The following is a 27632-nucleotide window of genomic DNA, read 5'->3' on the forward strand; positions in this document are numbered from 1 at the left end:
CACTGAATTTGAATGAGATGGGGAAAACACGTGGTGACTCTCTTATGAACTCAGTAGAAACATTTGTCACATTGTTATTCCAAGAAGAAGAAGAAGAGAACTACACTGAGTAGAGAAATACATAAATAATAAGAAGAGTGACGTCACTATGATACAAAGAAAACTTAATCTCAGTTCTTGCAGAGGTGGAACACATTCATATGCATTCAGACACATACACATTTCACTCATAATGGACGTTCATATATATCCACATTATGTTTTAGTCAGTTTTCATAATATCCGTGTCGGCAGCATGCATTATTGTTATCACAACCTCGAATAGAAAACGCTTGCATTGAATACCCTAAACAAAACTTGAGATCTCGGCTACTCTCTACAGTACATACAGTTCCTGAAGCCGAATGGTTGAGTCTGGCTATTTGAGCTCTCCTCCTTCATGTAAATCTTTCATAAAAGTGAACTTTCGCGGCATGTCAGAGCGAAGTCGGATGCTTACCTACAAGTCTCCTTGTTGCAGACGCTGTTGTTTAAATAGTCGCTGAAGCGCGTATTCACGAATTCGGGACACGTAGCAGAATGATAACTCCTGTTGTTCCTTTGCTGTTACATTCCAAAAGTTCTTTCTGCAGTTTAAATAATTCTAAACGTTCTAGAATGTCGCTCGAACTGTTCGACACGTCGCGCCGGAGCCGTATGTTTGTTTAATGTACAAAAGGCAGGAAGGAAGTTAAAATGACAGTGAGTCTGAATTCAACGGAACAGGCAGAGCCTCCCTGAGCTTTTTCGCACATTGAGCACAAGGGGAAGAATAAGACTTGATTGTTTTAAGACTTCAGCCCAGTAGAGAAACACACTGTTTTATTACCTTATTTTTATTACCTTTTTTGCTGTAGATTTTTGCAGATTTTTTTCCCAGTCTGCAATCAAAAATTTGCATCTATTGCAAATTTGACTGAAGTTTCTTTGGACCTTAATTAGAAGCCCAGAAAATAGCTGTATTATATACAGTTGAAGTCAGAATTATTAGCCCCCCTAAATTATTAGCCCACCTGTTTATTTTTTCCCCAATTTCTGTTTAACGGAGTGAAGATTTTTTTTCAACGCATTTGTAAACATAATAGTTTTAATAACTAATTTCTAATAACTGATTTATTTTATCTTTGCCATGATGACAGTAATATTTGACTAGATATTTTTCAAGACACTTCTATACAGCTTAAAGTGACATTTAAAGGCTTAACTAGGTTAATTAGGTTAACTAGGCAGGAGAGGGTAATTAGGCAAGTTATTGTATGACTATGTTTTGTTTTGTAGACTATCGAAAAAATATATAGCTTAAAGGGGCTAATAATTTTGACCTTAAAATTCATCCATTCATTTTCGGCTTAGTTCCTTTATTAATCAGGGGTCGCCACAGCGGAATGAACAAACTTATCCAGCACATGTTTTACGCAGCGGATGCACTTCCAGCTGCAACCCATCTCTGGAAAACATCCATTCACACTCATACACTATTTAGCCTACCCAATTCACCTGTACCTCATATCTTTGGACTGTGGGGGAAACCGGAGCACCCGGTGAAAACCCACACGAACCCAGGGAGTACATGCGAACTCCACACAGAAACGCCAACTGACTCAGCCGAGGCTCGAGCCAGCGGCCTTCTTACTGTGAGGCGACAGCGCTACACACTGCACCACTGCATCGCCCCTGACCTTAAAATCTGCTTTTATTCTAGCCGACATAAAACAAATAAGACTTTCTCCAGAAGAAAAAATATCATCAGACACACTGCAAAAATGTCCTTGCTCTGTTAAACATCATTTGTGAAATATTTAAAAAATAAAAAAGTTAAAAGGGGGCTAATAATTCTGACTTAAGCTGTATATAAAAATATATTAAATGTTGTAAATAGGTAGGCTATATTGTAAATATACACATATTTGTGCTGTGATGTACATTAATACATAATTATAATTATGTTACTATGTAATTATGTTGTAAATGTATATGATTTTATCAGGATACAAAATTATTTAGTTACTAAATAATGGTGGTATCATATGAATTTACATTATAAAATGCGTGTGTATCCATGATTTTCAGTTTAAATAGGCTATTTATCAATTTTTAATGCTAATAATATTAAACCGTAATAATAGTTTCTAATTGTCATTTTGTAATGTTTTTGGTTCTCTTTAATATGTATTTTAAATACATATATTCACCTTTATATAATGTGTTGAATATATATACTATATAATGTATTTGGGTCCATTTAAACAAAACAGATTTATTAAACAGATAAATTTATTAAAATATAAAAAAATCATTTTCAAAATGGGGTGTATATATATATATATATATATATATATATATATATATATATATATATATATATATATATATATATATATATATATATATATATATATATATATATATATATAATAAAACATTGCAGATTTTTTTAAAAAACAGCAGTTGCTATTTCAAAATTTTTGAGACTTTTGAGATTGAGGCTTTTGAAGTCTAATATATCTTATATATAATATATTATTCATGTATAACACTATATTATATATAATAAATATGATATACAATAAATAAAATTAACATTAAATATGTTGATATTAATAAATTTTATTAATTGTTGCTTTTCTTTAACATCTTTTAAAAAATATACTTAGTTTGAATGACTCACCAACTAAAGTAGAAGGATGTTGGTAGCTCAGTGTGAATTTCTTCTCTGCTCTATGATCATAAAAACAGGCCGAGAAACGAAAGGTCAGTTCATCAACCAAGACTGCTAACAATTAATAAACCTACCACATTAATTCCTAATACAGCTTCCAGTCAGTGTACAGTATCATATGATAACATCATCCTCATTTTCTTTCTTTCTCTCTGATGCACAGATGACCAGCCCCACCGAACAAAGGAAAGTGTGTCATAAGCACGAGTAAAGTGGATGGAAAATATAATGCTTCAGTGGCCACTCTGATTTGAATGAGACGGGCCTGCTGATAGGTGGTATGAAAATTAATTTTCCATCCTCTATGATTGTGACCACTGCATGACCAATGTTCAACAATAAAATTCAAAGAATGGATTTTGGCTCTGAGATCTTTCGAAGGTTCAGGATATAACAGGAGCCCTCAAGCCAGCACAGTTCATTTCCAGCAGCATTTCCCTATCAACTGCAGAGGCTATAAAGTCATGTCCGTGCAGTCGCAGAGCTCAGATATACAGTATGAATTACAAATGAGTTCGGTGGAAATTAACTACCCACTAAGCCTGAGAGGTTGCACAAAAATATACTTCAGAGTTCCCATAAAGAAATCTGATATTACATAAACGACATACATGTTTCTATTAGTATTTCACACATATGTCAACATATTGCAAAAATGGCCATGTTCATATTATATATATATATATATATATATATATATATAGAGAGAGAGAGAGAGAGAGAGAGAGAATTCAATCACTGGAAATACAAATGTTCAAATATATTAGTTATAGTTTTATATATGTTCACACAAACCACATTTTGGCTGCTTGTTCAAACAACTTATATTTAAAATGAGCTGAAACAACACAATTCTTGAGATTGTTTTTGGACTTGTTTAATTTTCATTCCACAATTTGTTAAGTTAATTGATTTGTGTTAAGACAACTTGAATTTATTGTGTGGAACTTTGCATTTTATTGTGCATATATAAATATACATGTGAACATCTATGTACATATTTGTAATTCCAATGGTTGAAAAAATGATCCTCAATTATTGCAATATTTTGGCATATTTTATATATGTGAAATCCGAATATGAACTTGTGTGTCATATGTGTAATTTGCATATATTTCCATATCTCAGATTTCTATATGGGTTGCATTGAATTGCATTGAAATCACTTGCAGAAGCAGACCTGTGTTTATAAAGCTTCACATTATAATTTACAGTATATATTAGTAGAATAATATAACGTAGTATAATTTATTATAATGTTTTTACATTGTACACAGTTGCAAATTCAGTTTATTTTTCAAGTTATAGCTTAGTCTATATCAATATGATGAAGTTATGTGCAAGATAGAAGGCTTCTTTAACTAATAGGCCAGACAGCTACCCCACAGGCAGAACAGTGGACTGAACTAAAGATAAAACTGAGCAGTTTTAAAAATTTTATTGTTCAACATACAAATGGATATTTCCAGTTATATAAACAAATGAATAAATGAAAGTTACTTATTATTAAAATAATGTTAATGTTGTTAATATTAACAGTCACTGTAATATCTGAGGTATTTAAAAATTACAATATATAAGGCATGTATTCCATCTAGTGGTAAAACCAAAGGAATGCACCTTATTATATCATATCATATCATATCATATCATATCATATCATATCATATCATATATCATATTATATTATATTATATTCATTCATTTTCTTTTCAGCTTAGTCCCTTGATTAATCTGGGGTCACCACAGTGGAATGAACCGCCAACTTATCCAGCATATATTTTTATATGCAAACTCCACACAGAAACGCAAACTGACCCAGCCGAGGCTCGAACCAGCGACCTTCTTGCTGTGAGGCGACAGCACTACCTACTGCGCCACGGCATCGCCCTAAGATGAAATAATTTCATTTAGATTTACCTATATATTTAAATGTATGTAAAAACAAGAGACAAGTAAAAGAAGAAATGAGTTTAAGTAATAGACAAATAATCTATGTTGTATCAGGGTGGGAAAGTAATAAGTTTGTGCTTCATCCTGCCCCATTTTCGACCATGTTGAAATGTATTTTTTGTTAAAGATATTTTATGTATGATATTTCTGTTCAAAAATAAATAAATCAAAATCAAATCAAATACTGAAAAGTAAAAAACAAACAAATTGTACAATTAGTAAAAATGTTTTAATAAATAAAAGGCTAATTGAAAATTACTGTACTTACTGTAATTACTTACTGTATTTAATTATACATAAATATATGCAAGGATTCTTTTTTGTGAATAAAATAATTTTCTTTGTTCTCTATTTCCCCCTGGGCATGACCATACAGAGGCCTCTAAACTAGAGACTGTGCAGCAACATTGATGGGATCCAAGACCTGTGAAGAGATGATGCCAACCACCGAGGACTTCGAGGACAACACATACACTTAATATACAAATACACTTCATTAAACATGTACACATGGACATCACCTAGCCTATATGCAATAAAATTGCAGGTTAATGATGTCTGTATATAATAGCTAACTTATATTTGATTGCAGCTTTAACTTAATTTGATTGCATTGTAATATTGTGCACCTTAAAGTTGCTTTGAAACAATAATTATTGTAAAAAAACACTATACAAATAAACTGATTTGCATTTAATATATTTCTAGTATTATTATTAGTAGTATGTATGTATATTTTCTTTTATTTTAATTATTTTAAAGATTTCTTTTTGGCATTTTGCTTTTAATTGACAGTACAGTAGGTTGAAAGGAAGTGAAGTGGGAGAGAGAGGGGATAGGATCGAGCCGGGATTTGAACAAAATGTCCGTGCACTAACAACTGGGCTTTCGTGCTGACATTTTACAAAATTACAATATAAAAGGCATGTATTCTACCCAGTGGTAAAACCAAATGAATGCACCTTATTATATTATATTATATTATATTATATTATATTATATTATATTATATTATATTATATTATATTATATTATATTATATTCATAAATACCTTCCAGGCATATGTGGCAATATGCACATGTAACCTGCATTAAAACATATATGCCTATGTATAATAAGCATTTCATTTATACGCATGCTACAATGTCTCTATGGATTGTTTTGGTCAATACAATAGTGGTTCTTAAAAAAGAAAAGAAAAACTAACCTAACAGAGAAATATCTTGAGGCAGTTAACTTTTACATTTAAAAGTTTATTATAATTAAAATCCACTATGTGTCTATGTTTTCCAAGACATAACGTATATTAAAATTTAAATATTTTATTGGGAATAAATCATTCATTCATTCATTTTCCACCGGCTTGGTCCCTGATTTATCAGGGGTTACAACAGCAGAATGAACCACCGAGGAATAAATGTAAATGTAAAATGCAATAATTTCCTTGATTTTACCTATATAATTATACACAAAAATTATAAACAAGGTAAACTTTTTTAATACATAGTAATGTTGAACTCTTACTGTATTTAATTTTACATAATTATTATTATGTATATCTTATTTTAGGAATCTAATTTTTGCCATCACCTGTTGTATTTATAATCCCAGTAATTTTAGTTTTCTTTGTGAATATTCAATAAAAATGCTGGGCCTCCTATTGACAACCACAAGAATCTTCCATCGCTTCGGGTTTTGAAACACTAGGTGGCAGTAAGTGATCAAGTATAGCGTGGTGTTGTTCTGAAATCAAAACAAGCTTATTTTGAACATTATAATTAGTTAAAACCTCGGTAGGAATAATTTAATGCTCGATTATATGTATATACAATGTATATAGTATGTAGGTTATATAGTATACTATATTATATGTATAAACATCGATTCCTGTAGATATGCAAATTAAATGAATTATTTTTGTTCCTGAAGGATCGCTACTGACGCCAATCTCACACTAATTTATCGCGTTTTTACGTCGCGTATTTTTACGGTTCAAACTTCCCTCAGCAAGGAGTATTTGCTATAAAAGATGTTTGTCCTTGGTCAGCATATATTAGGTCAAGTTTCTTTTCAGCCACAGCCTGATTTGAGTGAAATGTAAAACAACCAATAGGATTGCAGATAAAGTTTCTAAGCACCGCCCAATCCTGGCGTTGCTTCCACCGAGTAGCCAATAGCATCCGACATGAGGAGGAGCCAAAGAGCTCTGACAATCACACTTGAGAAGGGTAAACAGCTCTTACCTCATGGACGCAGATCCAGCGTTCACAGTGGGCTGGACGCTGAACACAGCTACATATTTGCCTGCTCTGGGGGTAAGTACCAACAATATACAATACACCCCGTTTATTATGACGAATATATGTATATTGGTGGATTCGAGTAATTAACGGATAATCTTTTGCCCACTGCAAAGAGCACGGATTGGTTTTAAGAAGCGCGTTTTGGGTCGCTTGCTAACAGGCGCGCGAAACTCACGTGTCGTATGTTTAATAATGATACCTCATTTTGGTCTGCATGAAAGAAATACCTATAATGTTTATGTGTATTTGAATTTGTGGTGTTATTCGTGCACTGTGCATGTGTTTTCATTCTGTTCACGTGGTCAGGAAAACATCATGTAGTGCCATTTTGAAGTTCCTATAACCAAATAACTAAAAAAAAAAAAAAAAAAAAAAAAAAAAAAAATATAACCAAATAACTCTGTGTGCAGTAATATTTGTTTTTACAGTCATTGATACCCGAAAGTCAAGGCCTGTTTACACTACGCATTTCACCTTTAAATGCTCTAGGATAGCAGGTTTGTGCCAGAGATCTTGCAAAACAATAAGAGTAGGCACACACAAGGAGAGATATGGCATGTATTCTGTTTGTTTAGAAAACACATACAGAAATAATCATTAGTGTTTTGTCTTGGGGTTTTTCCATTTTAATTTTAAAGTAGTTTTTTTTTTTTAACTAATTTATTTTTTAAATAAATTATATAATAATTAAAAAATGCTTTACTAGATCTATTTCCTTAATAAACGTAGGTTATTTATGTATGCAACATACTGCACTCGGCATATATAAGTACACCCTTACAAATCTATCTTTTAAATTAATATTTTTAATAGGGAGCTATGCAATATTATATTTGTGAATATACATTAGATTAGTCAGTGCTGAAGTCAAATCTGGAGTTTATCTAACAAAATAACTTGCGATAACGGTCCAAACACTAGTACACCCAAATTTGTGTTATAGAAAAATAATAAATACAAGTTTACAAAAGGGGAAAAATTAAGAGAAGCAAAAAAAAAAAAAAATTTTGTTTAAATTTTGTAGGTTGCATTTTTTGTTTTTTTGTTTTTTTTTTGCAATATTTTGCTTGAATTGTATTATTTTTCCATTTCTAAATATGTTTGATGACTAAAATATTATTATTATTATTTAATTAATTTTTTTTTTTACTTTCTTCGTTGTTTTTTTAGACATTCAAACACAACAACTTACAACTTTTGGTCCAACAAACATTCACACCACAATTGAAAATAAAACATGCAATATACAAACAATCCATACATAAGTATAGTAATAATAGATTAATACAATTTAAAATATATACAAAAAGGAACCAAATAATAAAATAAATAAATATAATAAATAAAATAATAATAATCTTCTGTTTTAATCTAAATTAGTCTAATCCTCTTTATTTTAAAAACACATTCTGCAAGAAATGGTTAAATTGATCTATAAAAGGTTGCCAGATTTTATAGAATTTGTCTTTCATTTTTAGGGAGAATCTGATTTTCTCCAGTTCCAAATGTTTAATTACATCCCTCATTAGATGTATATATGTAGGAGCAGCTTTCTGTTTCCAGTTTAATAATATTAACCTTTGTGCTAGTAGACAAACAAATGAAACTATATTTTGCTCTGTACTGTTTTTAGCCATCTCAAACTGCAATTATGGGGATCTGGATCTATCAGTTTTTGACCTGTTTTTGAGAATGTTAGAAGTAAGATGATAATATTGGGAAGCTCCAAAACATATGATCCTGTGATGCTGGTTCTAGCCCACACCGATTACATGCAGGGTCCACTTCTGGAGTTTTTGTTTGGACCAATGTAAACGTTATGGTGACTATAATTTTAATAAATATATCTGTTTAATAAATCTGTTTTGTTTAAATGCACGTAAATATATTGCCTATAATCATTTTCAAAATGGGGTGTACTCAATTATGTTGACGTCTGTAAGTTACATGTATGAAAGTGGAAAGTATGATTCGCGTTTCTTTTATTAAATACTTTTGTCTAATTTTAAGCATATCTATTTTTTTTTAACAAGCCATTCAGTGCAGTTACACAGAGCAAGTGCAGAGATGTGTTAATGTGTTAAGTGAATAAAAATAAAGGCAGCTGTTGTGAAGATCACCTCTTTGCAATGCCCATAAGCCTCAAGCTAAATCTTTGTTTATAATCTTTTTTGGTAGAGCTGCTTGTATGCTAAATGTCATCACCAGCCTAGAGTTTAGCTAAGATGACCTGACTGAAGGGCACTTCTAATGTGGCTTGTTTTGATTTTGTGTTATTGCTTCACAGCATAAGCAACTGATGCCAAACCGATGCCAGTTAAATCATTAAATAAACTTATTGAGGTGAAGTTGGTTTTATATTCGCACATTCATTCATTTTAACAGTCCCCAGATTGTTTACCACGCTACTTTGAATATTCAGTCTGAAAATACATGTAATTATGACTTCAAAATAAGTAAAAGTATCGGACGTTATGGTAACCTTGGATAAATATACCATGGTTTCACAGTATCAGGGAATTGTGATAACTTTTTTACCCCATCGAACACAATATATTTTATTTTAGTAAACATTTATTAACATTTATTATTAACATTTATTATTAACATTTTGGAACAGTAAACATGTCAGGACAAATAATTCAATTAAATCATTGACTTCTGCTGTCTTCATTAGTTTCAAAAACACATTTATTTACATCACAAAAAAACATAAAAAAAAAAAACCTTATGTATAGCTTTAGGAATGGTATAACAGTAAATTTTAGCGGCTTTAAAACCTTGACTTTCCCAAACTGTGGTAAACCTTGAATCCGTTTATTGTCCCAAGCTTACTTCAAAACAACATTAGTACTATTTAATTAATTGTGAACAATGTTGTGCTTTGATAGATTCAGCTGCTAATATGATTTCCCTTTTCAGAGTTTGCAAATAATGCTTTTCTGAAATTCTATTATTAAGGAGAAAGTCAGAATGTGTGAATGTAACAACAACTTTACCTCAGTAATAAACTTCCGGTGATTTTCAAGTGTAATGTTTGAATTCATTTTTAAATATGGGTCATAGATGAAAATGGGGGTTTCAGTCATTGAAACACTGTCTAATTCAGCTGTAATTGTTTTGATATATTTTAAAAACCTTCTATTTGTTTGATTTGCATGATTTGTGTAATACACATTCTAAAATGCCATTTTGTGTAACAGTAGTTTATATACCTTTATTTTAAGTAGGCCAGTCACGATATCTGTTTTTTGTGGTACGATATATAGCAACAAAATTAATTTCGATAAATGATATTATTGCCATTTTGACACTATAATAGAATCATAATGCAAGTGCACTCTTCCAAAAACACATGCTATTTTATTCTTAAGAATATTTCATTTAATCATAGTCATTTTAAAAACTTAATAATTAGGTATTGGAATCAGGTTGTGAAAACGTATATCCTAAACAAAGAAATAAATATTAAATATTAAATGTTAACAAAAATGTCCAAGGTAAAAAGAACTAGAAAAAAGTATAACAGCTCTATTTTCAGTCATCAGGCACCCACGTGAAAATATACTACTATAATAATAATAATAATAATAATAATAATAATATATAGTAAATACTATATATATATATATATATATATATATATATATATTTTTTTTTTAATCATACTGACAGCTACGTGTCCATCTACCTATTTTTATGCGCATTCTGGATAGGCGGATTAAAAAAACGGTTGATGGAAACGCCAAGATGCGCATCAATTTTGAATATTTGCATTAAAAAAAAGCATATGTGCATAACTGAGTAGGATAAACTTTTTATTCGATAAGAAAATATGCGCATAAACTACGATGGGAACATTTACTGAAAAATTCCAGTTTGCGTATTAAAAAGTCATGTGACTTTGTTGTATAAGATCATGTGATGATAAAAATGTGTGCGAATGGATGAACTAGCAGGCTGAGCACACTGTAAAACATCTGCAATTTTTTTGGGTCATTCTAAAGCACCTTATTGTTTAATTATTAGTGTTATTATATTATTAATGACCTCCAGAATCATGAGCGTCTGTGCTCTGCCTCTCACGCCTTCCAACACCACTGCACATTCACTGAGTGTCAGCATTGCCTGAGGTGCAAGTCATTTATTAAATAAAGAAAAGATTCATGCAACTTCTCCTACCGCAACAAATTCAATTTTTACTTTTGATATTTGGCACCAGATATTCAGGAAGTGACTATTTTGTTCGGTTTGACTCTTTGGATACAAACACTGCTTTATTCGCACATCTTTTATGCGATAATCCAGTTTTGCGTTGTTTCGCATTTTTGGATGGAAACATAGCTACTGACACCTCCAACAGAGCGAGAGAGAGAGGCTTCGCGATCAGCTAAAATGTGGCTAAAACATTTTTTTATGTATGTGCGATTATATATTGCATCACCCAAAAGTATTGAAGACATTTTTGCATGTTGTACGATAAGTCGATATATTGATTATTGTGACAGGCCTATTTTCAAGCGCATCTATAACAAAAATCATTCATTGTCAATCTGTTAAATTAAAACATTTTAATATCTAATATTTTATAATGCATTTATAGTCATTGTTATTTAAAAGTATATATGAGTGATATTACGTTTTTTTTTTACACTTCATTGTAATGGAACAGTGTGTAAATGTTATTTACCTTTTTTTTTCTCACCAAATTTATTAGTTATTAAAACTTCAATACACTAAAGACACTTCCATTTAAATGTTTTATGTGTCTATGAAATCTGTTAAATTTAGTGTGCACAACAGCACTAATTTTAATGTACAATATTGTTGACATATTTTTGCATATCACAATGCATTATTTTAGTCTGTTTTACGAATAATAATGCTTCTTCAAATTTGTCACTATCAGTCATGCCTTGGTCAACAATCCCATTAGCATATTATTAACCAGTAACCACGTGCCACAGTTTTGGATTCAGTAACTTACAACCTGACCTCATTCACAAACCAAAAAAAAAAAAAAAAGAGGTGTTTCTTGAACTCGCCATCTGATTGGCTGTGATTTTCATATGTTTGTGTTCGCATATGCTCACATGGCTCCTCTGTGATTTCCTGCCACAGGGCCTGTATCTTCTAACATATTTTAAAGCCTGTCATCACTCATGTCCCTCTTCTATATAGTATAACAGCTGCGTATATCACCTTGCCATGCACAGCACCATAGGAGAAAGTGGCTTAAAATGGCTGACATTTGTTGCCTGTTTTTTGGTTATCAGTTTTGACACCTTCAGTGTCTGTTTTGGGGAGGAGTAGCCATTGTTTTGGCTGTAAAGGAAATGAGAGGGTGTCAATGATTAAAAGATATGAGACTGGCTCTTATTATTGTCTGACTCTGTCTTTTGATAACTGTGCATGGTCATTGATGTCATAGTAATGTCTTGTTGATTTGGGGGATCAGGGATGTAATTAGACATTGTTGTGCAAACACGTGGTTCTAAATCTTGATTGTTTTTATTTTTTGAATATTGCAGTGCTGGGTTTTTACTGTTGAAAACATTCCATACTGAAAGATGGATGCATGGATAGATAGATAGGTCTGCACGATATTGGAAAACTGACATTGCTATATTTTGTATTTCTGCGACGTATGAACAATTTCAATATGACTTTAGTAACTGTTTGGGAAGAATTCACAATTTACATTGATTGTGATGATTTTGTAGGGGAGTGCGTCTGCATAAAATGCTTATATATATATATATATATATATATATATATATATATAAGCACAGATAAAAACGAAATAAACAGTGCTTTATGGTTTTTTTTGAGAATATTACAATAATGAAGTAAAGAAATTCAATTAGCACATCTAAAGGAACACTGTATAGTTTTCATTTGACAAGTAATTAAGCTAAATTAATCTTTGGTAATGCGGCAAATTTTATAGTTTCTTGTTCCCAGATGGTTTAAATTTGCTTTAGACCTTACAGTCATGGGTCATAATCATAAATCACATTAATAGATTAAGGTTGAAATTCAAAATAATTCTACAAATCATGTGGACTGAACGATGATTTTTATTTATTTGTAATCCCAACTCAACATTGCACGTTGATTATTGTGGATATATTGTGCAGCCCTGATAGATAAGTCATACTAGAATGCTAGAAGATAAGACAGCAGTTTGTTTGTTTTTTTTATTATTTTTTTTTTATTATTATTATTTTATTCTCTCCTCGTCTTGCCAAATCAACTTTTACTCTACTCTAATGTTTAAAATATGGGGTCAGTATCTTAATTTTTATTAATGCTTTATTTTTTTTAATTATATTAATTAAAAGTTAAAATCCTTTATCATTTATCATAGACTTTACACACCTGAAACTTGTCTATAGCACTTGCTCACTGCTGCTCTTATAGTTGTGTAAATTGCTTCCTTGTCCTCATTTGTAAGTCGCTTTGGATAAAAGCGTCTGCTAAATGACTAAATGTAAATGTAAATTTGAGGAAAAATGTCATTCTTAAATAAATGTTGTTCATTGAAAAGTCATAAAAAAGGTAAATGGTTTCCACAAACATTTGCACAATTTAATTCTTTTTAATAAGTAATGCTTATTTTTCAGAAAATCAATATATTAGAATGACATCTGATCATGCTATATATTTTGCAATATAATAAAGCAAACTGCTATTTTATAATAATAATTATATTATAAATGTGTATATATTAGGGCTGAACAATATATCGCTTGAGCATCAATATTGCAATGTGTATCTGCAGTAGTCACATCGCACGATAAGATTATTTATTAAAGATTAAAACAAAGATATTATTTTTATATATGCAATGCTGACCATGTTATTTTACATTTAATTGTTTAATGTTTGTACTCGAATACTATTAGACTCCCCAGAAAACTGCACTGTTTCCTTATTCATTTTTGTTTGTAATTTATTATAATTTATGCAGATGGACTGAAAAAGTTTGTAATTTATTATAATTTATGCAGATGCACTAGAAAAAGACTTGATCACCCAAGTCGATCTAAATTAATGAAACCTTTCCAAATAAAGCTATTCAAATCATCTGGTAAAATTATGTTCATTTTGCAATGTATACTGTGGCAAAACAAAATATCGCTATGTCAGATTTTTCCAATATCGTGCAGCCCTAATATATATATACATATATAGCACAAGTTAATCAGATAAATGCATATCAATAAATGTTGTATGAATGCATTTAAAGTGGAACCAATATTAGTGTATTCATTTGTCATTAACTTGTTGCAATTGTCCACTCTGGCTCTCCTAAGCTTGAGCAACACGTTTCTCTGTTAACCAACAAAGGATTTAGCATTTGCAATAATAAGCATTGTCAGTTTGACCTGTTAAATATCTCAGTTGCAAGTATGCAGATCTGTCCAGACTTGTGTGATCTCTCAGGTGTAACAGTACCTACTAATGTCAGAATGCTGGTGTGTTGCCAGACCACACCTAGTTCCCTTATTAGGGTATGAAAAACGAGTTAACACACATTTAAACGTTTGAGGCATGTTAACAGTGATTTATTTACACCCATGGCCAAAACCACTGAGCGTAGTTGTAATTAAATGACGATCCCACACAGTTTTTTTTATGAATGTCGCTAGATTGCTAATGCTAATCAATATAAATGTTAGACTAAAGACTTAAGATCTAGCACTGCAAGAGTCTTTGTAGGCATCCATGGATTGCAAACCTATAGAATCAGTAATTAAATGTCGATCCGACCCATAGTTTTGTTTGAATGTCGCTAGATTGCTAAAGCTAATCAAAAAAGACGTTGCCCTGCAAGAGATTTTGTATGGATTGTAATCCTAAAATCACACACATTGATTCCCAGACAGTCTTAGACATAAAATACTTCCTTGTTTTTGTATTCTCCTATTGGCTATTAAGGGATGATCCTGTTTAGAATTAAATTTGTGACTATAATGTTATGGAACATGCATTTTGACATGTTTTTACACGTGTTTATATCCCTAGGCGTGGCTCAAGGTCTTTTTTTTTTTTTCTTGTAGGCAAACCTTTACCTCAGGAAAGAGGCCAAGTTTAAAGCCCTTTTATTTACAGGATAGTCAAGCTCTCATCCACCCCCTCCCCTCGCTTAAGCTTATTTGTGTCTGTGCTCTGGAGTCTCAACAGTTTACTGGCGCAAACCGCTTGCATTTTCCACCTTGCTGTGTGAGTAAAGAGCGTTTTTATAGAGGCAGTCTGGCAGAATGTAAAATAACCAAGTTTTTGAGGAGTGTTTTTGCCAAATCACACGTTCATAGCTCTTCATATGCTTGTGATGGACTCCGTGTCTGAAGCCACCTTCTAGTGCAGTTATTCATTGGCTTAAAGCTTTAACACTTGTGTCATCATGAAAACGTTTAACCTTTCATAGGGCTGCCAAGAATTGCAATAACAGCTGTTTTGTTTATGCCCAATGACACGCCGGTTGGTGTTGTTGAGGGTTTAAAGGGATAGTTCACCCAAAAAGGAAAATTCTGTCCGCATTTACTTGCACTTGATTTCCAAATCAATTTGAGTTTTTTGTTTTTATACACAAAAGAAAATCTACTAAAGAATGTTGGAAACATTTAACCACTGACCTTTATACTATTAGTTTTTCATACTACAAATGTAAGTTTATAAATGTTTCCAAAAATGTTTAAAAAATTTCTCTTTGGACTTAAATAAGTGAAAAGTTTTTGACATATAAACATAAGTAATTATTGTACACAGAAATAACAGAACCATAAATAAATAAAAATAAGAATAAATAAATTTTTTTTGTCTAATGTAAATCTAAGCATCATATTAGCTAAGGATTTCCCTTTTAAAGAGAATAAATGTAGTCAAAGACTGCTGAACCTCAACTATATTATGAGCTTGTTTGGTTTTAAAATGTTCAAAATTTTTTATATTCCATACAAAGTATGAAGCGAATGGTCAGTTCTTGTCACGTGACCCATTCTTTGAACTAGGTGCGCCTGGAAAGATTGAACCCCCTTAAATAAGCTGTTCAAGTGCAGATTTTCTTGTGCGCTCTCAAATAAATGCTGCTGAAGTGCAATTTAGTGCGTTTATGTAACGAGTATGTCCAATATTTATTAGATTTGCTAGGAATATTTATGAATGTCTCAAATAAACCTACAGAGTGACATTAATGCGTCCGGAAGTAAAGTGAAATTGCTATTAACTCCAGCAAGATAAATGCATCAGTCAGTCAGTCAGCATGTCACCTTAAAGGGTTAAACAAAGCACACAGCACTACTACTACAAAACAGTTTGCGCTGTTAAAATTCACTTACATTTTAATACGTTTTGGTGCGATTATAACCCGCTATTAAAAAAAACGACTGAATGTTTTGAATGAGAAGCTGTAATGTAGCCATGGCAGGATGACTTTTGGTGTGGCGCCCCGCCATGGAATAATGAATGTAGCAGAAACCTTGGGTTAGTTGTCTTGACTTCTATTCTGTCCTTGACCAATCACATACTCTCACATTATTAGTGTGATGTAAGCATTATCTAAATCAATTTTACAAAGGTATAAATATAAACTGAAACTAAATAGATTGTGTTGTTTTATGATATGCTGTGATACATTTGAACATGCATTGTTTTTCTTTTACCATGCATTTGTAGACATTGCATGAAACATTAGGTCATGAAAATCTTGGGAAAATCACGGAAAAGTCGTGGAATTTTAGTAGTAAAAATGTGTGTGAACCCTGTAATAATACCATGTAAAATTTAATATTTTACAATGTAATTTATACTTGTTTTGGCAAAGCAGAATGCTTAGCATAATTAGTCAAGTCTATAGTGTTTTTGACTTGTGCATTACAACTTCCTGATTGTCTTTAAATCAAGATATACTTTAGCAATATGCAAAAGTAAAACAAGTGACAAAATAAACAAGCTAGTTTAGAATGAAATTGAAAGATTAAAACATTAACAGGCTGAAACAGTTATTTCCAGTACAGTATGTCAATTTTACAGTATTTTACAGTACTTTCTGGATTTAAAAAAAATAAAAAAAAACTCCGCTCTAAATCACTGACTTTCCATTGGTCTCTGTTGAATATAGTATACTTCAATTGGCATTGTCTTTTTAAAACATGAATTCCATGTTTTATTGTGCATGTATTATTTTCTTTGCTCCATAATATACTTTGTGTGTGTAATTGTTGGGTAAACGGACTAAGGTTGAGGCTGTTGAATCACTTTCTTCTCTTTGGTACAGTGGATCTAAAGAGGAACCATCATGGCAGGCGACATGTTGTTGCTGATGCGAGGCCTTGCTAGGCTAAGCCAGGCTGTGATCGAGACCCAGACCAACTCTCTGCGCAGTGGAGGAGTACAGACTATGCAAATGACAGCTGAACAGGCCATGGGTGTCGCCATGCAGAAGATCCAGGTGGGTTTGCAATATAAGTGATTTATAGTTTGCGTTAGAATATGGGTCGTTCTGGCTGTAAATTTAGATGCAGTGTTTGATGGTGATTTAAAAAATGGGCAATGCACTAGGCATGGGCCGGTATAAGATTCTGACGGTAAGATAACATTGAATAAAAATATCACGATATCACAGTGTTGTGATTACAGCTCTAAAATATGCTCTTTAAATCTCTGGTTTAAATACAAAAACTTTTTCCCTTTTGAACACAAAATATTTTATTTTGAGAAACATTCAAAATATTTTCAAAGAGTAAACATGTCAGGCTAAATGAATTATTGACTTCTGCTGTCTTCATTTGTTTCAAAAACAGATTTTTTAAACAATTTAAAACGACATCTTTAGATATCTTTTCTGCTGAAGATACTGTTGTCCTAAAAAATGTTAATAAAAAATTTTACACATACCTTAGGAACGGTATTGCCAGAAATTTTATAGACGGTATACCTTGAAAACAGTTATCATCCCATGCCTACAATGCACCAGAGTGGTTCATCCAAACAATACAAATTTGATCACTCTCAATCAAAAGAACCTATATATTTTTTTCATGTGTTGCTAACCAGACAGTCAATAATAGTCATTTACTTTCATAGTATGTGAAGAAAACTATGGACATTATTGGCTAGCTGTATAGGTACCAACATTGTTAGAAATCTTGTTGATCAACAAAAGAAACCTTTGCAGATTTGTAGAACTTGAAGGCAAGTAATAATACGGATTTTTTTTGGTTGTTGTTGTTTTGGGTGAACTGTCCCTTTAAATTCTAAAGGAGCAACTGTTTGCTCCATAATTGTGATCTAATGTTATCAGTGTAAACTGTAAAACAGTATTATTATTATTATATATTGTGTAATAGTGGCCTTTATCATAGTTTTAAAAAAGCAATAGCAGTGAGCCACCCCACACTGTGGTGTTTTTAGAGGCCTTGCATGACCCATTGCTCCAGTATAATGCAGTTATGTGCATCTGTTATTTCTTAATTAATCTGCAGTATAGTTCTGTGGGATACAAAGGACCTGGTAATGGTGTCGGGTTGCACTTCTGTTGTTCTGGTGTCCATTTTTTCCACAACCCATATAAGGTATAATAACTTTAACAATACGATTATGCAAATTAAATTTAGGTCTACCTGGAGATTGGATTACTGCCTAGGTTAAACACAATTGTTTTGGGGGTTTTTTTCTCCCAAGACCATAAGAGCACAGTGTGTACTGCCAAACTATTTGTGCTATCAAAGCCTGGAGAACTGATTGTGCATTTCAAAGGGCTTTAAAAATCCCTTATCAGGCATCAGAAATGCATATCTCATTGCTTTAATATAAAATGTATCACACTGTGTCCAACAGCACTTTAGTCTTTCTTATTTACAATTATAGCAATGGTTATTTTGTTTTTGAGGTCTCCTACAGTAGGTTTATAACCATCTAAGGGTAAATATTATTAGGTGTTGGCGCCAGTAGCCTACTGGTTAGTGTGTCGACATATTGCACTGAGGTGCTTACGGTGACCCAAGTTCAATTGCTGACTCAAGGCCATTTGCCAATCTTTTCCCATTCTCTTTTGCATCTTGTGTTCCTGTCTCCAGTCTACTATTGTATAAAATAAAGGTGAAAAATAATCATAATTTGCTTGATAAGCTCTTTTTTTTTTTTTTTTTCAGTGTTAAAGTTATTCAGTGATCCTAATGGCTTTCTTATTGTTGTTGGTCCACTACTTGCAGTGCATGTTGGAAATCAAACTTCATTCTTTTAGGTTTAGTCCCTTTATTAATCTGGGGTTGCCACAGCAGAATGAACCGCCAATTTATCCAGCACACTACGGACAATTTAGCCTACCCAATTCACCTGTACCGCATGTCTTTGGACTGTGGGGGAAACCGGAGCACTCGGAGGAAACCCACGCGAATGCAGGGAGAACATGCAAACTCCACACAGAAGCGCCAACTGACCCAGTCGAGGTTCAAACCAGCGACCTTCTTGCTGTGAGGCGACAGCACTACCTACTGCGCCACCGTGTCACTGGAAATCAAACTTTCATTACCAATTTGAATTGTATCTCCAGTAGGCAGGGGACGATAACTGTTTTCAAGGTATACCGTGGTTTGGAAAAGTCAAGGTTTTAAAACCGCCAAAATTTTCTGGGAATATAATGTTTCGTGATTTATCATGATTAATTACAAAAAAAAAAGTGTGATTAATTAGTTCGTTTTTTTTTATCATTTACAGCCCTAATTTTTGTGCAAGGTTGTCAAACCGGCCCATGCCTAATCTCCAGAGGCTTGTATGTACACAGTAATGTGGTATGAATGATGATGATGGTGTTGGTTTTGTTGTATCAGTTTGAGTATTCATTCTTTATCTTGCAATGATGTGAACCAAACCTTTCCAAGCCTTTGTGTTTCAAACTCTTTGTCTAAGGTATTTTAGAACTATAGCGCTAAATAAAATGAAAGAAATGCGTTCACATTACCAAGGGTTGGTTTGTAGGGAAATAATGACCAGGTCAGAAACTATAAAAATGGCTTATGTTGAATGTGACATAATTTGTCTTAAATGATTTTCTGCATGACATAGAAACAACGGAATAGATTTTTGCAGTGCGTTTAAAAAAAGGTAAACAAAGAAATGCGAACCAGAGATGAAGTAAAGAATGATGCTAAAATATACCTACAGTGGGTGAAGGTAGACGTTGTTCATGAGGAGCCAGGGAAACCATATGTTGGCATTATGAAGATTTTATTTATAAACCTATGTAGGTTTGTACAAGAATAAGACTGGGATTACTGACCGTTTTCAGAGTCGTTTAAAGTTCTTTTTTTCCTCAAGGCAATAGCTATGTTCCCATCCACCTATTTTTATACACATCATGAATATAGCTATTTTGTCCTGCCCCTATTGAATAATCAAATGTAATGTAAAATGTAAACACTTGTACATTCTTCATTGCTGATCAACAATAATAATCCCAACTCCACATTGCAGATGCTGCGATGTGACTATTGCGAATGCACACTAGGTTTGGGCGACGTCGACCAATTTAGCATTGTACAATATCTAATGTGAAACATTGCGACGGACAATGACATCGTCGTCATAGGTGGCAGTGAATTCATTATTTATGAATAATTCATTCATAAAGTATTAATTATTTTATGCCGTTTCAACTACCTGACCCGCATGGTTTTAACCTACCCATAACCAAATCATAAATAAATAAAGATAAGTTACACACAAATTACGACCTGTCAATCAATTTTTTGCAGGACTCCGGCATGAAAAGGCAGAGTCATCTCTATCGTTATAATGGCGTCGACAAACTTTGTTGGTAAAAAAAGGTGCACAACCAACAGGAACCAACCAACAGTAGCTGAGGTTTTCACTAAAATTACTAAGTACAAGTATGAAAGCGAAAGATTGAAGCAGTGGGTTGACGCTGTGAGACGTTACCTGATAAATTCAAGAGACCGAAGAGTCATTCGATAGAGACAATATAAATTAAATATCACATTTAACAACTATAGTGAGAAGCGATCCAGCGGTACATCCTTGATAAGCTGTACGACAGCTCAGCATCGTGATGTCTATCGACCAAACCCTAATGCACACATTGCAACATCGATGCTGAAATGATATATTGTGCAGCCATAGTAGTCAACATATTTAAATGGATAAAAAGCGGTTTTCAAAATTGTCTTAAGACAAGAAGGGATGTTGTTGAATAGTTTTAGGACAACTTCTGAGTAAAGTTTTTGATCCACTTCAAATGTCCAGTCCTGTACGAGGAGAAATAAGGCCCACAGTGGCTTCTCCTAATGGATCAAATTCCATTGTTCTTTTTGATATATTGTACTAGTTTATCAAGAAGTGATGATTTTGTTCTCTTTGACTCATCAGATCTGCTTCATTCACAAATGTTTTATTCAAAATTCCAGTTTCATGCGCAAGTCTAATTTGCATCTTTAGATGGAGACATAGCTAATCATGTTTCCTGCACTGTAATGTTTAAAAGCAGAATATAAAAAAACTAACATCTGCTTACCATAAAACATTTTATTAGAATGTAAAAGTTTAAGTATTATTAGACAACATTTTTATAATGAAAACACTTTGGATGTTTTTAAAGGTATCACTAAGTCGAATTTTAAGTTTTAAAGATTTTAAAAGTCTTATTTAACTTTTTAATATACAGTTTTTGTGAATTTTATTTATTTATATTTATGTATTTGTTTGTGTATCATTTCGTATTGAAATATGAAGTTGTTCTTATCATGCAATGTTTTTAAGTATATTCACCTTGCCATGAAATAGATGCATACATACTTGCATACTAACGCCCCAAAATACAAAGTAGTGGATTTTCATTTTAATCTCAGCTGTGGGAAAACACACAAAATAACCAAATGATGCGCATTTGCTTTTCTTTATTTTTTGCTATAGGAGTTCACAGGCAGTCAACAGAGCGTTTCTGATTTCAGCGCAGACATGGAATCCAAGTATGATTTCACATCTTCGGAGCAGAACTTTGAGAGTGCAGCACACGGAGGTTTGGACAGTGACTCAGTTTTCAGGGACGCTAACACAGGTGCCGCGCACACGTACAGCCAGGCACCGGGAAGATCTAAGCTATTTGAAGGTTACAAAGACCCAACCAGCCAATTCACTGGAAACACTCGCTCATATCATCAAGATCACTCTTCTGTGGGAGGCATCACCGCTGAGGACATCGAGAAAGCCAGGGAGGCGAAACAAAACGGCTCCAAACCACATAAACAAATGGTACAGGTGACCTTTTCCAATCTCTCAGCGCTCATGAGTAACTAGCCTTTTGCTCCACTTATGTATATGTCGTGCATCACAGAGGATATTAATAGTTTCAGTGTTACTAGCTTGGTCCTTAGTGGTTGATTGCAGATATAGACTTGAATAATTACATTGGAGTTTGTTGAAGAGTCTATTAAAACAAATCTGGAAGGACACTCACTCCTGTATTGTTGTTGTCCAGCATGTTATCTGCTGGCTATTGGGAAAGATAAGTATTAGCAATAATACTTGTTGATCTGTGGTTTGCTTCCTGCTATTGTTGCATGTAGACTTTACTTTTGGGTCAAATGAAAATCTCAGGTAGGTTTACACAACAATAATGTACTTTCTGCTTTTTGAACAGTTTTGTGTATATGCAACAAGATAATCCCTGTTCACATATGGCCACAAAACAGGGATAATAATTGGAGATTTGACTCTGAAGAAAAACTATGAACCTGCATAGAGTAATTATGGTCTTGTAGTCCAATATTGTGGTTTTAGTTGTCAAATACTCTGGTATTACTATATGCTAAACATGAAATATCAATGTGCATGGTGTATTACACACATATTATATTACAACTATTTTCATTTTCAGCCTCCCAAGAATGGCATTGTTATATAAATGAGCAGCTGAAATACATAAACTTTTAGTTGAATATAGTGTTGATAAATGCTCTTTTATAGAAGGTTAATTAGACAGATGTGTAGATGCACATTTCAGATGAATATCTATCAATATTTTAGGTTTGGACTATAATAGTTCACTAACATTGATTGGTAGCCACAAAACTCCAAGTTAGAATTTGTCTTTTTAAGGGTCAAAGAAATTGCTAAATTTGTCTTTTTTTTTTTTTTATTAATGAGAAAATATTAAAAATAATCCATTTTAAACGACTAGTACACAAAGTAAAGTTATTTTTTTCTTTTGCATTAAATCTTTTGCAAAGTTATTTTTCATTATGCATTTGTATTGCATTTGCATACATGGCTCTGTTATCAGCATCATAGTGGAAAATGTGCTGACTTGGCCAGATCGGGCTGGAATGAATAAGATAACTATTCAATCTAATAGTGAAAAAAGGTTCCTTTTAGAATGTTTAATGTCTGGTGAATCTTCTTCAATACATAACTTTTAATTTATTTTTAATGTTCTTCAATGTATGCAAAATGGTTGTTTAAACACTGTTCAATGATCAGTCCTTTGGGGAACAATTTATTTCTTTATGCCATCTCTGCAAAAATCCACATTTGTAGCTTGTGTTTGTAGAATTGCACAATTTTTTAAAGTTATTCTTTGTTAATTTTGAGTTGTCTGACACAATGAAACACTTTAAATGGTTCCAGTTCTCCACAACTCTATTTGATGTCTGTTTCTTTCCTGCTGTAGCTCAGTGAAAGAGCGAGAGAGAGGAAGGTACCAGTCACACGGCTGGGGAGACTAGCCAATTTTGGAGGTAAGGCTATTAAAAAATGTATACGTGCATTCAAAAACTGTTGTTTTGTGATTTTATTTTTGTATTTGTTTTATCCATATCATATTATCTTTTGAGAAAAAGCTAAGTTTTCCAGAAATTTCATTATTTTTCTGAAATAAATATATATTACCATGAATATTCTATTGTCATTTTGAATTTAATGCAGACTTGCTGAATAAATAAAATTTTTATAATCTTCCTGACCCCTAACAATATATTTTATTTTGCTTTTTAAAATAAATATCAGTTTCCATATTTTTGGGTGTCAATTGTTTCTTCGGTGCACCACGATGCAGACGCGGACAATTCGATATCGGTTCAGTAATAATCATAACCAGTTATTGTGTACTAACGTCATTTATCTCATATGCGCTATGTCACCGTAGCTTACTATGGCGAGGGAGACGAGTGCGAGTATATACAACACACCAACTACTTAAACTCAAACTGTGCACAATTTCACTGCGTGTGTGTTTGCTGGAGAGTTTTTCACTGACACTGAATAGCAGAAGCCCCTATTTCACTGTGATTGAGAGAATGAAAGTAAACTCCATTTCTCTCTCTCACTGTGGCCCATTTGACTGGCTGCGAGACTTTTCCTCTCCTCTCGGCTGTTACACTTCTGGATACAGACACGAGCGTGCAAGTTTTCTCCACCGTGTCTATTATGGATCAGCTGTGATCACCACTGCAGTGTTTCCAGATGTAGCTTACTGATTCCAGCCCAAAAACTATCCAAACCCCGCCAAAATGCCTATCTGGCAACACTGTGCCGCTGCCATTTATCAGTGTCACTCATCGGTGAACAGCGCCTGTGAAGTAAAATATAAAATTGTTTATGGAAAGCATCGTCAATGCACAGAGATATCGAACTGAACCGAATCGATGGCCTGATAATCGAAACCGAACCGTGAGACCAGTGTAGGTTCACACCTCTATTCATATTGTTAATTTGCTGTGATTGGGATTTAAAAATTAATTAAAGATGCACTCTATTTTTCTCTTTTCAAAAAAAAAAAACTTGCTTTTGCTTGGTGCAGAAACCGCTTTGTGGTTTGCCATCCTTTCTTGCATCATTGTTACCCATACTCTGATTAAAGGCCAGTTGAAGAGAGCTGCGTCTCTCCTCATACGGCATGTCAACCAGATTGAGGGCTCTGGGTTAATCTGCGTCTTGACCAGTAATTTGGTAGACTGAGGCTACTGCTGCTTTGGATTATGTGACAGAGCTTAACTGGTCTGGGAATGTGCATCACCTGTTTTCTCTGAGATAGAGCTTCCCATTCTGCTCTTTCAGTGTGTAACTTCAGCTGCTTTTGTTGTTAAAATGACGGTGAATAAGTTATTTCTCAGAGGACTAGTGCTGACTCTACAGTTACAGACTAGGAATGTCTTTTATGTTTTTAAAGCAGCCTATTCTGCTCAAGGCTGCATTTATTTGATACAAAAAAAAGTAAAAGCTTAAAAATTGTGAGATTTTCTATTTTGCTAATAAATTACAATAAAAAAGGAATTGTTTTATTATTGAATGTAGTTTAAATATGAATCTATTCATTTAAGTCTCAAGAAACATTTATTATTTTCATTGATAGACTGTTGGGCTGCTTCATTTTTGTGAATTCTGATATAAACATTAAAAATGACCATTAAAACATGTTTACACTTTAAATAGTTTAAGAGTTAAAATGTTACCCTGCAAAAAAAAAATCATAAATTTCATATTCTTAAAATGTCAAATGTATCACCGTTTTCACAGAATATAAAGCAGGAAAAATTGTATTCAACACTAATTATTATAATTCCTATCAGTGATTGAGTACTAATAGTAGTTAGTCATGATAAAACAGAAAATTGGCATATTAGAGTATTTTTTTAATGATCACGTGATACAGAAAACTTGAGTAATGATGTGGAAAATCTAGCTTTGAATCACAAGAATAGATGGCATAATAACTACATACAGAAAAACATTCATTTCAAATTGTTGTCATTTTTCAAAATGTTTGTTTTTACCCTTTATTTGATGATTATTTATTACAGAACAAAGCCAGCATACATAGCTAGCAACAGCTATATACGAGCCAGGGGTTGCATTAAAGGAAAATGCATAAGAAATTAAATAAATGATTAAAAATAGGAAAATAAAAAAGACTGGGGTGAGAAGTGACCTTTATACACCTTTAATATCATACTATTAATCTTTCAATACACTTAAGTTCATGTGTCAAATTCAGTTCCTGGAGGGCCACAGTTTTGCACAGTTTATTTCTAACCCTGCTTTAACATGCATATGCCGCAGTCACACTAGAGTTTGTGCGTGTGAAGTTCTGATGTACAGTGCTGCGAAAAGGGGCGGGTTTAAATAAGATATTAAACAAAACATTAAAAAAAGCGAGCAATTGGTTCATGTTTTAAATTTCTGTCCAGAGAGGTCATGCTTGGATCCTCGATTGGTCTCACGCAATTATGTGAAGCGATTTCGCAAGTCAAAGTTCACTAAGCTTGAACTTTCCAACTCAGCAAACTGCAAAAACTTGTCTCACAAGCTTGCGTTTCCGGTCTGACGCATTCGCGTGCGTATGAACGGAAGTCTTTGGGGAGAAAAGTGCAGTGTGACCACAGCTTTACCTGAAGGAATCAATTAGTTTGATCAGGTGTGTTTAATTAGGGTTGGAACTAATCTGTGCAGAGCTGCGGCCCTTCAAGATCTGGATTTGACACCTGAGCTTTAGTTTAACTAGTTTTTGGTACATACAATTTGTTAAACAAATCTATTTAAAATTTACAACAATGTTAAGCTCTAAAGAAGTTCTTTATCCATGTCATGGAAAAAATGTTCTGTCAACTTTTTCAAGAATAGCCACATTTTAGGCAAAATCTGACAGAATTTTTGTGCATAATATATAAAACCAGTATAAAAGCTGGCAGTATAAAATCAATCATTAAGTCAATGCAGTGAAATTTTCCCAAATATTTGTAGCAGTGAATTTGTGTCAAACTTATAAGTTTGTTTTTGGCTGATTTTAATTTGGGGAAAATATTTGTATAAATCCAGTTTAGCAATTGTAGATTTATCAAGCCAGCTCATCCTTCAAGACAATGCAGACGTCCTCATGGTTGGTCATTCCTCTGGCAGACAGCAATTCTCTGTGCATTCCCACACTGTAAAATAAACATTGAGTTTATTATTATGATTGTAAATTTCAAACGTTTAAGGTTTACTAAAACACATTAAGGAAATAAACCATTTCTTTGTGTGTCTGAGAAAAGTGATTCTCCAAAATGTTAAAGTAGCCATTGCTGACTGACACTATAACACAAATCAGTGTACACAAATACACAAGGTTTTTGACTTATAATGGACACGGTGTTTTCAAAATGTATACTAGTGTACAAAGAAATAAGATTCTAAAAACAAACCATGTTTATACAAAGAATAGTGAGTTCAGCAGTGTAGTGTTTGAGCTATATTTTTGTTTTTTTGTAAAAAAAAATATCTGAAACAGTTTAAAACACTTACAATGTGTAACAGAGGATGACATCTCTCGTCCAGTCCCTGATTTAATGTGGATCTGATGCAACAAAAGTGTAGAAATTGGCAATATTGCCTAGTAGTAATAATAATAATAATAATAATAATAATACATAAATAACATTTATAAAAAATACCTGCTGTATGGCATCCATTCTCTTTATCAAAATCTGCCTGAGTAAACCGCTCCTCTTTTGTTGGAAAATACTGTAATAACTTCTTAATTATTTTGAAAAATTAAGCAAACAAATATTAGTATTTATGTACAGTATTATATATATATATATATATATATATATATATATAT

General features: G+C 32.8%; 2 protein-coding genes across 2 annotated transcripts in view; one reads left to right on the top strand and one right to left on the bottom strand.

Moving 5' to 3' along the window:
- The window catches only part of itpkb (inositol-trisphosphate 3-kinase B), a 70198-nt gene extending 69486 nt beyond the window's left edge, over positions 1-712 (bottom strand). Inside the window, exon 1 of the mRNA XM_056481040.1 lies at positions 500-712. The gene's annotated coding sequence lies outside the window, so the exon portion shown is untranslated. The remainder of the gene's footprint in view (positions 1-499) is intronic.
- A 6214-nt stretch (positions 713-6926) lies between these two features.
- The window catches only part of coq8aa (coenzyme Q8A, genome duplicate a), a 62893-nt gene continuing 42187 nt past the window's right edge, over positions 6927-27632 (top strand). The window contains exons 1-4 of the mRNA XM_056480858.1: positions 6927-7027; positions 17298-17471; positions 21950-22288; positions 23706-23772. Of these exons, the coding sequence (XP_056336833.1) occupies positions 17319-17471; positions 21950-22288; positions 23706-23772 (559 nt within the window). The 5' untranslated portion in view covers positions 6927-7027; positions 17298-17318. The remainder of the gene's footprint in view (positions 7028-17297; positions 17472-21949; positions 22289-23705; positions 23773-27632) is intronic.

This window comes from Danio aesculapii, chromosome 20 (genome assembly GCF_903798145.1).
Source record: "Danio aesculapii chromosome 20, fDanAes4.1, whole genome shotgun sequence".
Classification (NCBI taxonomy): Eukaryota; Metazoa; Chordata; class Actinopteri; order Cypriniformes; family Danionidae; genus Danio; species Danio aesculapii.